The 16,960-nt window shown below is 38.8% G+C and overlaps 1 protein-coding gene across 1 annotated transcript in view; it reads right to left on the reverse strand.

Annotated features, from left to right (window-relative positions):
* The window catches only part of ACVR2A (activin A receptor type 2A), a 56,603-nt gene extending 42,498 nt beyond the window's left edge, over nucleotides 1-14,105 (reverse strand). The window contains exon 1 of the mRNA XM_032211651.1: nucleotides 11,482-14,105. Coding sequence (XP_032067542.1) covers nucleotides 11,482-11,536 — 55 coding nt within the window. The 5' untranslated portion in view covers nucleotides 11,537-14,105. The remainder of the gene's footprint in view (nucleotides 1-11,481) is intronic.
* Nucleotides 14,106-16,960: the final 2,855 nt, after the last annotated feature.

The following is a 16,960-nucleotide window of genomic DNA, read 5'->3' on the forward strand; positions in this document are numbered from 1 at the left end:
TCTATGTGTATATGTGAGAAGAAAATAAAATTGGGGCCCTGCTATTGTTGGGCACAACTTTATCCCTGTAATTCAGCCAATAGTAACACTGTCTTGAAATCTTGTAATTTGACCAAGAAGCAAAATTAACCCTATTAAGAGTACAAAAAAAAAACATTTTTCAGAACTCTGATGAAACCCATGATGCATTTTACATTAGGCACTGAACTTTGAAACCTGCACAGCCTAGTTATATATATATATATATGTGTGTGTGTGTGTGTGTGTTTGTGTGTGTGTGCGCATGTATGTGTGTATGTATGTATGTATAAGCTATAGAAGCTTTCTTTCTGAGAATTTACCACTGAATTTACCAATTAAGGCAATCACTGCAAAACTGTAATTTAAAGCCATCAAAGCTAATAACAGATTTGGTAACCAGACAAATACTACTACCATGTCATTACAATCAGAATAAGCAGTTTTTGTTTATTTATGAATATCTAAATAATATAACAATTTTTTTTGCTTATCTGTCTCCCTGTCAAATGATTCAATTGAATTCCACATGTACCATTTCTTTCTCCCAGCTGAAAAGTAAGGAGGAATAATTCCTGTATCTCTATAGGGTTTTGATAGACTGCATGCAAGATAGCAGGGAGATGTTTTTGTTAAATTGTCAGCATTAAGGCACCAATGTATTTCTGTGCATAAAAACAAAATGCTAGGTTAAACTATTGAGTTGCAGAGAAAAGAGTTGGAAATTATGTGTGTTCCTTTAAAAGCTGTATGTCTTTGTGATGAATACAGACTGTGGCATCTTGTGTACATTTTTTGCATCAGTTTGGAATTTGAGAGGTCTGTGTTAATTCTCAGCCATTTACTTTTCACTGTTTGAAGTATGTTTTTTTTTTTCTTCCTATTTGTCTTAGCCTCACCCAGGCTCAGAATCTCACTGCTTTAGCCTGCCTTTAGTGGTTACGTTGATTGAAGGTCAAAGGAGCAGGAGGAGAAAGACAGAGGGGACTGCCTTTACCAGTGATGGTGAACCTATGGCAAGTGTGCGCCCTCTGTGACATGCAGCACCCTCTGTGGGCATGCAAACCGTCCTCCTGCGCCCCGCTGTGCATGCATGCACCTCCCTCTGGCCACTGGGTCTCTGCTCTGCACGTGCGGGGAGCATACAGGGGACGCGTGCGCATGTGCGAGGGGTGGGATGCATGTGGGTGTGCAGGGGCAGGGCACAGGGGGAGGACACACATGCAGGGGCCCGTGAATACATGTGCGGGGGCATGTGCAGAGGCTATGTGCACATTGCCTTTTGGGGGGGGTTCAGATGCATGCACGCTTTGGGCACTCAGTCTGGAAAACGTTAGCCATCACTGTTATATGAGTTGTAATTTGCAAGTTAAACTATTAGCCATCAATACAGTAAACTATTTTCAGTTAGAATTTTTTTAAAAAAATGGAAAATAAAGTTTCATTTTTAACTACCAATGGAAAACTTGATTCTTCAACTGCTGTAGTTCATGATGGATCCATTCAGGATTGACTTTAAATCAATCTATCCAAAACCTCTAACAACAGCCCCTCTATCCAGCAATGCTGTCTGGAGGTTTGCAGATTATTTATCAGCTAATATATTTAAAAATAGAGTGTGTTTGGTGTAAGTGATTAAAGAGCTCGCCTAGAATAACACAGACTATGAGTTAGTCCCCACCTTATGTATGAAAGCTAACTTGATGACTTAGGGCAGTCACTCTATCACCCCAACCCATCTCATCGGGTTGCTGCTGTGTGCTGTGGGTATATAGGAAGAAGGGATATTATGTATATTTGCCACATTGAGTTACTTAAAAAATCTAATTAAAAATAAGAAATGATGGCATGCTAGATATTGTGCAGCCAAATCTGTAGTTCATAACTTTTTATTTTTCATCCTGAGGCAATCTACTATGAAAAATGGTTAGAAAATGATGGACACAGACCAGGAAGGTGTATATGATTTATGAAACAAATTTTACCCATGTCATCTACTTCATATCTAATCTATCATGTTATTCTATTGTACCTTATTTGTACAGTAAATTTTAATGTGAACAATTAGCTTTCATACCAATTTCACAACCAATTTTGTTGTATTTAAGTACAATGACAATAAAGATTATACTTATAGTTAGAAAACTAGAATAGGCCTATAAGAATTGGGCTTATTTGAAATTCCAAAATATAATTCAACTATGTTATAGTCTATGCTCATAATACTTTAGAACAGAGTACACAGCCATTTATCAAAAAAGATTCAGTTCTGAGATCATGCCAATTTTTTAAACTTCTAAAAATACAACAGGTTTAAACCTGTTTTTGTTTTCTATTCTTTCAAGGTTCATATTACTATGTTCACTAATATGTCCAATGTGCAAGAGGTTTTGCAGAACAAAAACTGTACGAAATGAGTGCATGTTTTCTTCAAACTATTTTCTAAACTGCAGGTGCAGAATGATTGGAAAGCTATTTTTTTAAATCTCATATTTGGTATTATAAAAAAACTATAAATTTCTAGCAAAACTTAAAACACAAAAATTAAAGAATTGATTTAAAATTTGTTTTCTAAAATAAAACAAAGGACAAAAATGTTATTGTTGGTGACATTGTAAATATAATACAATATTAAATTACTATGTTATCTGCAAACATAAAATATGTTGTTCAATAATACAAATATATTTTCATGTCAGTGCATGACACAACAGGCAGTCTTGCATGACTAAGAATTTGTACACCAATTAGCTTAATCATTATTTCAGTTATTTACAATACCTTGGTTTAACTCACTTTGTATACGTTACTAGGTTTATACAGAAGTATTAATTAATCATTAATTTACAGTATATAAAGTATATTTCCCTCCGTGAGATTTATTCCCATAGCAGTATAACTACTACTAAAGATCAAGCAAGGTATTAGCAAGTAAAGTACTTTATTATGGTCCTAGATCAAAACTTTAGCAGTTGTATTTATACGAGGGTGGACACATAGAAGATAATAAGGGCATGTTGTTTTAAGAACTCTCTTCTTGGTTCATAAGCCTTCAATTTTGCATTAAGTTTTGGAGCTGTACATACTTTGAAAATAATTCAGAAGAGTTTTGGCTGTCTTACAAGTAACATATCTCTTTGATATTCAGTAAAGCATGCCACTTTTTAAAAAATGCTTATGAAACCAAAAAAGATGTTAAGCTTTAAGGAGTCCATTTATAATGCATCCACAACTATTTTTCAGCCTTGTTCAGAAACATGAAAAAAAAATCAGAGCTCTATAATGAATGGCAGAGGAAGACAGTTATAAGAAATTTAAAGTCTATATAATATTACTACAGCAAATCTGCTTGTTCCTTGTATTTAAGCGATCTAGACCTATCTAAATGTAAGCGATCTGTGAATTTAGCATAATTTAACTTGTTCTGCACCATTTGTCACAACTCTTCTAATTATGTATTTGGATTTAAGAGACTGGATATGGGGTAGCCTACCGTATATACTCGAGTATAAGCCGAGTTTTTCAGCCCACTTTTTGGGCTGAAAAAAGCCGGCTCGGCTTATACTCGAGTCTACAACTGGATCCGGCAGTGCTGTTGCCTGTTGGAGGAGGAGGGGATTCCTTCCTGCGAGACCCCGTCCAGAAAAATGCGGGGAGCGGTAGCGGAGCCCCGGGGCTGCTTCTGCTCCATCCGCTGGACTGTTTCCTCGCCTGCCCGCCCGCCCGCCCGCTCATTCATTCCGTTTCCTAGCCTGCCTGGCCACTCATTCATTCCGTTTCCCTCCCCTGCCTGTCCTCGTTCATTCCATTTGCTAGCCTGCCTGGCCACTTATTCGTTCCGTTTCCCTCCCCTGCCTGCCCCCTCGTTCATTCGATTTGCTAGCCTGCCTGGCCACTTATTCGTTCCGTTTCCCTCCCCTGCCTGCCCCCTCGTTCATTCCATTTGCTAGCCTGCCTGGCCACTTATTCGTTTCGTTTCCCTCCCCTGCCTGCCCCCTCGTTTATTCCATTTCCTAGCCTGCCTGGCCACTTATTCGTTCCGTTTCCCTCCCCTGCCTGCCCCCTCGTTCATTCGATTTGCTAGCCTGCCTGGCCACTTATTCGTTTCGTTTCCCTCCCCTGCCTGCCCCCTCGTTTATTCCATTTCCTAGCCTGCCTGGCCACTTATTCGTTTCGTTTCCCTCCCCTGCCTGCCCCCTCGTTCATTCCATTTGCTAGCCTGCCTGGCCACTTATTCGTTCCGTTTCCCTCCCCTGCCTGCCCCCTCGTTCATTCCATTTGCTAGCCTGCCTGGCCACTTATTCGTTCCGTTTCCCTCCCCTGCCTGCCCCCTCGTTCATTCGATTTGCTAGCCTGCCTGGCCACTTATTCGTTCCGTTTCCCTCCCCTGCCTGCCCCCTCGTTCATTCCATTTCCTAGCCTGCCAGGGGAAGGATACTATGAAATCCCAAAATCTCCCCACTCCAGGGGTAGGATACTGCAAAATCCCCAATTCCTCCCCACTACAGGGGTAGGATACTATGAAATCCCCAAATCCTCCCCACTCCAGGGGAAGGATACTATGAAATCTACATTCCCCCCCCACTCCAGGGGAAGGATACTATGAAATCCCCCAAATCCTCCCCACTCCAGGGGTAGGATACTATGAAATCCCCCAAATCCTCCCCACTCCAGGGGTAGGATACTATGAAATCCCCCAAATCCTCCCCACTCCAGGGGTAGGATACTATGAAATCCCCCAAATCCTCCCCACTCCAGGGGTAGGATACTATGAAATCCACATTCCCTCCCCAGTACAGGGGTAGGATACTATGAAATCCCCCAAATCCTCCCCACTCCAGGGGTAGGATACTATGAAATCCACATTCCCTCCCCACTACAGGGGTAGGATACTATGAAATCCCCAAATCCTCCCCACTCCAGGGAAGGATACTATGAAATCTACATTCCCTCCCCACTCCAGGGGAAGGATACTATGAAATCCCCCAAATCCTCCCCACTCCAGGGGTAGGATACTATGAAATCCACATTCCCTCCCCACTCCAGGGGAAGGATACTATGAAATCCCCCAAATCCTCCCCACTCCAGGGGTAGGATACTATGAAATCCACATTCCCTCCCCAGTACAGGGGTAGGATACTATGAAATCCCCCAAATCCTCCCCACTCCAGGGGTAGGATACTATGAAATCCACATTCCCTCCCCACTACAGGGGTAGGATACTATGAAATCCCCCAAATCCTCCCCACTCCAGGGGTAGGATACTATGAAATCCCCAAATCCTCCCCACTCCAGGGGTAGGATACTATGAAATCCCCCAAATCCTCCCCACTCCAGGGGTAGGATACTATGAAATCCACATTCCCTCCCCAGTACAGGGGTAGGATACTATGAAATCCCCCAAATCCTCCCCACTCCAGGGGTAGGATACTATGAAATCCACATTCCCTCCCCACTACAGGGGTAGGATACTATGAAATCCCCAAATCCTCCCCACTCCAGGGGAAGGATACTATGAAATCTACATTCCCTCCCCACTCCAGGGGAAGGATACTATGAAATCCCCCAAATCCTCCCCACTCCAGGGGTAGGATACTATGAAATCCACATTCCCTCCCCACTCCAGGGGAAGGATACTATGAAATCCCCCAAATCCTCCCCACTCCAGGGGTAGGATACTATGAAATCCACATTCCCTCCCCAGTACAGGGGTAGGATACTATGAAATCCCCCAAATCCTCCCCACTCCAGGGGTAGGATACTATGAAATCCACATTCCCTCCCCACTACAGGGGTAGGATACTATGAAATCCCCAAATCCTCCCCACTCCAGGGGAAGGATACTATGAAATCTACATTCCCTCCCCACTCCAGGGGAAGGATACTATGAAATCCCCCAAATCCTCCCCACTCCAGGGGTAGGATACTATGAAATCCCCATTCCCTCCCCACTACAGGGGTAGGATACTATGAAATCCCCAAATCCTCCCCACTCCAGGGGAAGGATACTATGAAATCTACATTCCCTCCCCACTCCAGGGGAAGGATACTATGAAATCCCCCAAATCCTCCCCACTCCAGGGGTAGGATACTATGAAATCCACATTCCCTCCCCACTCCAGGGGAAGGATACTATGAAATCCCCCAAATCCTCCCCACTCCAGGGGTAGGATACTCTGAAATCCACATTTCCCCCCCCCTCCAGAGGTAGGATACTGCAAAATCCCCAATTCCTCCCCACTCCAGGGGAAGGATACTATGAAATCCCCAATTCCTCCCCACTCCAGGGGAGGAAATAAATATTCAAAAACATTATTGGTATCTATTTTTATTTTTGAAATTTACCGGTAGCTGCTGCATTTCCCATCCTAGGCTTATACTCGAGTCAATAACTTTTCCAGGTTTTTGTGGTAAATTAGGTGCCTCGGCTTATATTCGGGTCGGCCTATACTCGAGTATATACGGTATTTATGGATTGAATTTTGTTGCCAAAACTGTCAAAATGTTGGTCCTTTTAAGTGCCAACATCACTAAGGATTAGAGATAGGGAACTTTTCTTTCCTAAACTGGAATTGATAGTCTGATTTATTTATTTAAAACATTAATACAACCCTAAATAGGAGTGCCTCCGTATTTCATCCAGAGTCTGCAGAATGAATTGTTAAGGATATTGTGACATTCCACCATGTTTGTGAATGTACAATAGCCCACTTATTCTGCATTACCTCAAAATTACTATCATACGCTGAAACCCATAATATGGATAAATATGCAGTTTTGTTTTAATTTGCTATGTTTTAGTTACAATTTTAAGAAAACTATCTATTTCAATAGCAGCACACTATCTTAATTTGCATAAAAACCAAAGCTAACCACACTGAGTATTTGAACTTAATTCTTTAAGAACCTCACAGTTTACCACTGTAGCTTGCATATAAGGCCGTCCCAAGGCAAGGTACAAGATAAAATGTTAAAGAAGTTATAAACTAAATATATTAAAATGAAGCCTCTATCTCAATACTGTCTTCTACAATCTACCTCGACAAGAGGAACCAAACTCTCAAGAACACTGTCCAACATCCCCACTACAAGACAGCATCCTAGAAGCATGCTATCAAATGCAACAATGTTAAGGCCTTCTAGTGCAAGTAATACTTGTGGGTAAAGAATAAAGGAAAACCAGTTTAGTCTGTTTAGATTGTCAGTTTGATCTAATAAGACCTGAAGCTACAATATCATTTCATACTTAACTCTTAACCAGCCTATAACAATATTTAAGCATTCATTCTGAATCAATAATACTACATTTCTTAGTTAGCAGTTACCAGTAGCACAAATATAATCACTAAGACCATGCAGCATTTCAGATTTAATTCCCAAAAGAAATTTGGGACTGCAGATTAGTGCCTAACTGCAACCTGTAATTAGGCTGTGCCAAGGAAATAAAACAAGTGTTAAATTCATGCTCCCATATACTCTGAAGCACTTTTTTGAGACTGAATGCAAAGTGCTGTACAACTCTAACAGTTAATGATGTCAAATGATCTCAAACAGGCACACAAGGAAGTGAAAAGCATAATATGGCACTGCAGCATCTACATGAATTTAAAAAAATCCAAATAGCTCCCTAGGTTGTACTGTGTCACACACAGCTGTAGACTGAAGCCTAAAGATTTTAATCCTATTTAACTGAGCTCTCGCAACTCCTACTAGCACCATGTTTCCCAGGAATCAGTTAAGAAAAAAAGAATGATTACACTATACTAAAAAGTTTGCAACTGAATAGTCCAGAGTGCAAGAAATAAGATGTTTCTACAAGGATTGTAGAATAGTTTGAGGTCAAGATTAGTATTGGTAGTTATTTGATATAGTATTTAGTAAATAAAATAGTATTGATGCTTCAATACTATTAACATTATCCAAATCCATCATGACTTAATGTCAAATAATTGTGGGTTTTTCTGTCATATGCCACATACACTATATTGCCAAAAGTATTCGTTCACCCATCCACATAATCAGACTCAGTTGTGAGCGAATACTTTTGGCAATATAGTGTATATAGCATGCTGTTTCCCCCACAATTTTTTTTAAAAATGACTGTCATAACTCTATAAAATGTAAAGCTCACAAGGAAATGTGTAGCTAATTCAAACTATTAAAATCTTACAGACTTATTCTCAAAACAATTGAATGCTACCTAGCAGTTTTTAGGGAAGATGTATCTGAGGAAAGAAACATCTTGTGCAACTCAACTGCATCTCAACAGTACCAGGACTGTAACAGCTATTCGCAATGTCCAACCTTAGAGAATATAAAGCTACCTTTCTTATTAAAAAAAAACACATTTCATGACTAGGTATATAGTTGAACCAATAGATTAAGGAGGCAAATTCTGTGATGATTTTATACTTCCTGTCTCCAAGATTAGTTCATTATTTTAATCTCCAAAATCATTAGTTTCTCCAAAATCATGATACTGTAATTGGGGTCTGAAAGGACTTAAGGAAGTAACCTGGCAGCAAATAACTCTTATCATATCAAATATTTCAATGAAAACATGTTTCAATGCAAGTTATTTAATAATAGTTGTTTCAGTGATAGTAATATTCATTACTTAAACAATTAAAAATTTCTGGATCCCAAATCTAGCATTAAATGTAAAATCACAGCTTTCAAGAAAGATCAAATTTAATAAGTTACATAAATCTTACCTCCCCCTTAAAATCCAAATCAATATACTGATAGACACAGCAAAGGAGAAGCTATTCCAATTACAGTCATAATCATTTTATTATTAAACATATTTCATTTTCATTAAAATCAGCATTTTGAGCATCAAAACATTGAAAGTATTCATGGGGGAAATCAAATCAGCATCACATAGAAATCATGTATTGTTAGTTCATAATTGAAAAATCTTAAAGGTATCACAATACTTTATATATCAGTTGTTTAGGATAAAAACAGAAAAAGGATAATAAAAAAGGATAATACAAATATACTATTTATTCTTCCTAAATGCATACGAATAGCTCAATGTGATATGGATTTGACAGTCTTTATGTTCATCAACTTCAAGTTGTATGTTGTATCCTACAATTAATAACTTGCAATATTAGACATATCTTTAAAGATCACAACAATTATAGCCAAGTAACCTATGCTCTAGGGCTACTGATATAAATCTTAATTACTGACAAAGTACACAAATAGCTTTAATAAACATTCCAAGGAGGAAAAAAATAATTCCATCTGCTTTTTTCTTAGATTGATCAGTTTGACTGGATTGAAACATTATATGAATTCATATACCCAACTACTGTTTCTGTAGCAACAGCACATTCTTTACCCACTATATCATATCAAGACTAAACAATATACTGCAAGAAGTAATTGGTTTTCTTATAAGATTTTTCATTTATATACAAGAAAAGTTGTATATAGTTGTTTTCTTATATATAGAAAAGTTTCTCTAACTTTGGTGAAATGTAAATAGATTATCTGCCAAAACAATTTAGTGTCTAAGAAATTATATGGAAAGAAGCTGTTAGAAGCGTTTATCTTTGATATTCTGAAAAACAGAACAAGGCCTAGGTTGTAAGAGTGATTATGTTGCCTTTGGAATTTTGTGAAGTTTTATTCTTATATATTTCAAGCCAACAAACAATTATAACATTTTATAAGAAACAATTCTACAGTTGATATTATTTAGATACAGGTATTTTACCAAATTAAACCTTCTGAAGTTAAAGCTAATTACATAATGTACTATTGTTACTCTATTGTCACCACTCTCACTATTTTCCCCTTATTCATTTCCTACTGCAAGGAGCATTTATATTTTTTCATGGTTTCTCAATATATGCATGTTTTCAGTCATTTTTTTGAATACTGCAAAAATTATTGTTACATTTATTTTAAAAATATGATTTACAATGATAATTTTAGTGATTTTTCAAGTTTAAAATTTAGATTTTTAAAAAATTATATTTACTCAAAAGTAAACTTTATTTACTAGATCTTTTAACTTTCTAAACCATGTTATTTGTTTTTGACTTGGGAATGTGTTAAATTCATGTTAAAATCCCAGTTTAGTATAATATTTGAAATTAATTATTGTGGCTCTCCATCACTACTTAAAACTTAGAATACCAGTGCAAGATGTTTTTCTTTGTATTTATACAACTCCATTTTACAGAAACACAATCAACATGGAAAGAGAAATTCTAGAAAGCAAATACCAGAGAAAATAGAGACCATTCTAGCAACTCACTTAAAAGTACTCTCTACAGAACTTTTCAATTTTAATTACTGCAAAAAAAATAAAAAAATAAAACAGCAAGGATGTAATCAAATTTCAGTTTTCTTGGAAGACATCTGGGACATGTAGACCAAGCTTACTGAATATGTATTGAAGTCTTATTTACTCCCTGCAACTTTATCATCACTAACTTTATACTAAAGTTAATATGTACATATTGCATTGTTTCTGCAAATGTATGGGTTTCCATGAGTTTTTAAAAACTAATAAGCTATATTTCTCATTATCTTTAAGTATATCTCTCTGATAATTGTTTTTGCTATCAAACTTTTAAAAACAATTTAAAATTCCTAATTGACTTGTCCTGCCTCTTATCAAACGTTAAAAATAAGAGTAGATCTTGAGTGAAATTAATAAAATATAAATATAAACAAGTACATAGGAAAACTTCAAATCTTATTGTCAAAAAACAACTGAAGAAACAAAATATAGTACTGTATCCTACCTACTGTATCTTACCAAAAAGCTAAAATGGTTACACGTTTACTACTATCAGAGAGTTGCAACTTTACTACCATCATAGTTATTAATATCACTTATTAAAATCCACTATAACTTTGTCATAATTACCCAAAACCAAGATTAGCCATTTTTTCTCTTTTAAAGCAAACTTCAGCCTGTTCAATCGCCATTTCACAGCAGTCAGCCCACACAGAACAGATCAATAAGATTACAGACACAAGACTAGACTGCATCCATTTAATAACCACAAGAGAAGTGTACCATTCAGCAGAATCTTACACAGGGATCTCACTAGCAGATATGTAATAAGAAATAATAACTATGTATATCAGTTCATTAATAATTTTCTATTAAAACTCAGAACTGTTCTGGAAATAAAATAAAAACAGATCATATATTACATTCTAAATAATGAAGAGACAACCCAGGTGATTACATCCTTGAATAGCTTTGCCCAGAAAACAGTAAGTCTAACAACTAGTTGCTATCCAGGAAAGTACTTCCGGAAACTACAAATTTATTTAAAATGCAAATTTTCTGCTGCACAATTCAGGGTTCATTACTTTCCCCCATATTAAGAGGCAATAATTACTTTGTTGAAAGCAGTCTGAAAAATGTAAATCTGCATTTGAATCTAGTTATATTATGAATCAATAGTGAAAAAAGCATATACTTGCCTGAAGAACAAGATATAAGAAAAACAGCAAACACCAGCTTTGTAGCAGCTCCCATTTTCCAAATTGTTAGTATCAATAGGGAAAAATACTATATCCAGCTTCTGAGGTCTTATAAACACGAAAATCCGTCTGCCACTTCCTCAGAGTGATAATGTATTTGGAAAATCCATAAAAATGAAATCCAGCTTCTGTAATATAGTCTAGTTCTTATTCAATAGACCCTCCAGTACATTTGGAAACACATCATTTGGCTTCTGTTCTAATAATGGCAAAAAATCCAATTCATAAGAGGATGTTAACCATCCAGGTTAAAAGATGAACATCAACAGTGAAGTAGCTGAATGTTAAAACTATTAATTGTCCTGAAGCACAATATATTTTCTTCAGTGTCAAATCGTATTTCCCATGTGTCCTGGGAACAGGCAAGGCGCACAAATATTAGTAAACAATACTCTTGTCTTCACACTGCTTTTACACTTTGTAGTATCTGGATGAGAAACAGTTTCGTCTTCGTTTCAAGTGTCAAAATAAATATGCCTTCGATGTAACAACCAATAGGAAACCAATTTGTAAAACACTGGTGTTTCCTATTAACAAATGCTGAGAGCAAACAAGAGCAGAAATAAGAGGTAAATCAGTCCTCTGTAAAATCACACAAGTAAGGAAGGAATGGAGAGTCCTTATCTAGAAACCAGGAAAATGCTTCCCCTTGTTTATTCCATCCGTTTGTTTTCACGATCTTCTTCTCATTTGCCCGACAGATTTCAGGCTTCTCCCCAACTCTTACATGAACTCCCCCATCCAAGTGCCCAGACTACACTTAAAAACCGCCTTTGTATTTGGTATTTGAAATCGCACGAAAATGAGGGAAGGAAGGAAGGGAGATGCTCTTTCAAGATCTTAAATGGTGATCTCCCGGCCCCCCCCCCCCCGGTTCTTAAAAAAATCTATTAAAGACTCGAGAGGCTTCCTGAAGCAGTTAAGCATAAAACGTCTCAATTAAAAGTAGGTGAAGCGATGCTCTAAGAAGCCCGGAGTGTATATATCGGTCTTTTTGCAGCGACCAAACTGGCGGGTTTAATAAGATCTTTTCTCCTCGAGCAACAAAACCCTCTTCGAGCTCGTCGAGGCGTTTGTCGGCGGGCCCTCTCTCCGTTCTCAATCTTCACCGGCTCACCGTTACCACCAAGGTTTACCCCCCCCCCTCCCCACCACCACCGGTTTGGAGGCAGGCGGCTTTTTTTTTTCGTCGTCCGCGGTCCAACTTGGTTTTTGTTTGCTTCTCCTCCTTTTTTCCTTCTTCTCCTCTTCCTCCTCCCCCCCTTTCTTCACGCCCGCAGCGAGTGGATGAGAATGGGGCGGGTAAGGGCACGGAGCCCGGTCAATCCTCGCTCGCCTTTTCCCTCTCCCCTCGTTGTGCCTCCTATGCAGTTTAGACCAGAGCAGCCCGTGCAGCGAGAACAACGGAGGGAGGGAAGGCAGGCGATCGAGGAGCCCCTCGCCTTTCTTCTCCTCCTCCTCCTAACTCTTCCTCCCAGACTGCGAAAAGCCTGAGGCTCCGAGATCCAACCCTTCGGTCTCTTGCCCGGCGGAGGCGTCGGCGAAAAGGCAGCTAAGCCCAACTTTGAGCTCTGCGTAGCGAAGTTGAAGAGCCGACGGCGAGAAAGAGGAAGGGCCCTGCCGAGATTTTCTTCCCTCGAGGAGGCGGAAACCGGAGGCGAACAGAAGGGAAGGGAAAGCGCCGCTTTTATCGTCGCACAGGCCCAGCTGGTAGCGCTGAGTAGCCCTCCGTACCTTGCCGCTCCCCTGTGGTAATTTCATAGCTACCCATTCACTTGCGTGGTGGAGAGAAGCGAGCCAAGATGGCGGCGCTCGAGCGATTGTTTTTGTTTCTTCTCCACCTCCCCCCCCTTTTTTTTAATCTGTTCCCCCCCCCCCCCCAACAGCTCCCTCCTAGCGCACGCGTGGACTCGCTCCTTCTCCCTCCCTCCACCCCAATCCACTAATCTAACCGCTTGCCCCTTCCACACACGGGGGCGTGCGCGCGTGCGTTTGTGGGCGGATAATTTCTCTGATGGCAGGCCGCTCTAAGCCATTTGGAACGAGGAGGGGGCCAAAGGGTGGGTGGAGCTTCGCTCCCGCCTTTCCCGCGCCTCGCGGGGTTTAGGGACGCGATTCTCCCGCCTGTGCGACGTTCCAGGTGTGGAAGGCGTGGGGCGGGGGGGGGGGGTGTTGGTGTTGTTGAGCGCGTAGCTGAGCCGCTCGGTTTTCTTCGCAATGCAAAAAACGTGATTGAAAATCCTTTGGATCTTTCCCGTCACAGCAACAAACCTGCATATTTTAGCCTTAAGAGCAGAGCGGACGCTCTTAAAAGGGATGTGTGTATGTGTGTATGAATACGCGAGCACTCATAGATACACATGCGCATGAATGCGTGTCTGTGTACATATGTGTTTATGTACACAGACATGCAAATGATAGGTATGCATTTTTAGTCTTGCTGGGGGGAATTTGGTGAAGGGGGGAAATTACTCCTCGGGCTTCCTTACTCCGTCGTTGGGATTCTCAACCATCCAGGTCGTGGTTGTCTCAAAAGGTGCTTTTCCTCCCAAAAGATAATTGGACTTTCTTGGTAAAAAAAAACAAAAAAAAACTCTTATAGCTTCTAATCTAAGAAGCTTCTTGAAGAAAGAAAGAAAAAGCACCTTTGGGATCACTTCCTTAGAAGTACATCGCTTTGAGTTTCTTTGGGAATTGTGAGGTTTTTTTTAATTCTTGAGAGAAATCCTCCCAATCTCAGGGCTCGTTGTCTTTCCAACCCAGAGATAAGAGAACAGTTGGGTCGTTGGATGCTACTTCATTTGGCTCAGTTAATTGGAGGGGAAAACATGCTTGTCTGCTAACATTATTTGAACTATGAAATACACGTCTGCATCAAAAACGCTGCCTGCTGACAGGATCCCGATTTGGAGATGTTTGTTTTAGTTTCCAGCAGAGTTTTTTATTTTGCCGTGGCTGATGATGTTGGGGATACTCAGTGTTTTTAAAATCTTGAGATTACAATATGAATGGATAGCAGATGTACCAATTTTGGATGTAGCCAGAACTACTATTAGGCGCTTAGATCTGCTTGCAAGAGGAAAGTTTCAGAAATCCTTAACTTCAGAATATTCTGGGTTTATTAATGCAAGTGTTACAATATGAATGAGTGTCCCAAGTGACCTGTTACAGATTACTATTCTTCCTTAAACTGTATCCTATCAGAATTTTATATAATTATTGTGCAACTTTCATAAATAAAACTAAGTTTATAGTTTTGAAAAGTGTTAAAATTTATGTTACACTTTTTAGTAGGCCATAAGAGCATAATTTCATGAGTGGTTTTTTAACTCATCGAGACTAAAATATATCCTGTAGGCCATTGTTTGATAGTATGCCTATTCAATTAGAATAATTGTGTTCAACCCTAAGAGTTGATACGATTGGACGGCAACTTTCTGCTACAGAAGTTCAATAACACTGTTTAGAAAACAGTTCAGGTGTTTTAAAAAGATGATAAGCTGTGATCAAACATCTGTTTGCATTTGGTATATAATTAACAAGTACAAAACAGAGTTCGCTCTAATAGCCTCTCATTTGAAAAGTCAGAATCTGTTCATTAACTTCCTTATATGATTAAGGATCAGAATGTTTCCTTCCCATTGTTACATGCGTTAAATCTATTTTTTTATGATTTGAACTAAGACAAAAATGATACCTTTTCCCCTAATAACCATAAACTCGATCATTATTAAATTGATTTTTTTCAGCAGCAACAAAAAAAATTAATCAAGAAAAGCAGGAAAAAATGAAGTTACAGAACGAGATTAGTTTGTCTGATTTGTAATGTCCTACCTTTTAAAAGAAGGACTCTCTTAATTTCTTTTTCAGTATTCTGTGTGATTGTTGATCTTATATCTATATCTTCATATCAGGTTATTACATCATGGAGTAAACCTCAATAAATAGAAATAAATCCCAGGACAGAAGTTTTCATTCTGAATATAAAGAGGCCTGAGATGTTATACAATCTTAAGGTGGAGCTAAATTTATAATCCTCCAGTCTTTTTATAAACAAATTGCCCTTTTGGCACATGGCATTCTCAAATCATTTTACAAGTGCTCTTAAGAAAAAAATTTAACCAATATACAGTCAATATTTCTAACCACTTTTACATTAGTACTACCTCTGTGAATACCTAAGATTATAATGTTGTTGTGACAATGGACTGAGATCTATTCCAAACAAGATGTGACAGAAAATACAAGGTTTCCTGAATTTGAAATGTGAACCCCAAATTATCTTACTCAATAGCAGGGCAAGTTACTTTAAATTTTATGTCTCTTCAAGTTTGTACTTGTGTTGAAAGTTTATGAGTCTTTATTGGACCTTTTGTTTTTGAGACCATTACTTGAAAAATGACGATGGCCTTTTCGATGGCTAAATAATGACAAATGAAAAGCTCATTACTTCTGCTCTTTGCTGCAGATGCAATAAATATTCTGGAAATGTTTTGGTTCATATTAGTCACAACAGTACTTTTGAGAACTTTATTTTATATTAAGGCATATGGAAACATTACTGAAACTTTCTAAGTAATATGAGTTATTCATTAGGTGAATAATGCAAATAATAAAATAAGTTGGAATAGCCATTTCACATAATTCCTTTAAACTACTTTGCATGTGAAAGTTAGCACCCCACTCCTTTCTAGATGAATGAAATATTCTAGAAAATATTAAAAAAGGCAGAATATTATATTTCCCTGGATGAGAAAGGAGAAACATGTTTTTAAAGACAAAGAGCAGCTCCCTGCTTCCAGCAGATATTTGGTGCCATTGAGGACTGGGCCAGCCTATCTACAAATAAAAGACCTCAGCTCCAGGATGATTGGATTCAGATATGATCCTCCAGGACATGATAGGATTATCAGCAGAGCTCACCACATGGCACAACCAAGCGCCTTCATTGCATCACCCAGCAAGGTTCAACCAAACTTTATCTCCAACAACCTTCCTATGACTCCTGCATACCCCCTGGGAGTCTGAAAGAATCATTTCTTGCACAGGAACATGAAGCCATGGGCAAGGCCCAAGAGAGGGTATAAATACCTCTCTCTCCATGTGTTCAGCTGCCCAGGACCTTAAACCCATGTGGCCTGTCCATCAATAAACCATCTTTCCAATCAGCCACCATGTTTCCAATGTCTTTCTCCCCACTTGGAACTGAACCAGATGGATATTTCTTCCAACAGTGTGAAGTAAGTATCCACACTGAACAGTGGTTGATGTCCTGACCTTAAAGATGCAACCACATAAAATACTAATTATTTTCAATTGATTTTCCTTTTCCTGGCACGTTCATGTTTTATCATACAACCACACAGTACAGTATTTCAGAGATAGTACATCCGAAAATTAATTTTAATTCAAAAGGCTT

Source organism: Thamnophis elegans, chromosome 1, assembly GCF_009769535.1.
Source record: "Thamnophis elegans isolate rThaEle1 chromosome 1, rThaEle1.pri, whole genome shotgun sequence".
Lineage (NCBI taxonomy): Eukaryota > Metazoa > Chordata > Lepidosauria > Squamata > Colubridae > Thamnophis > Thamnophis elegans.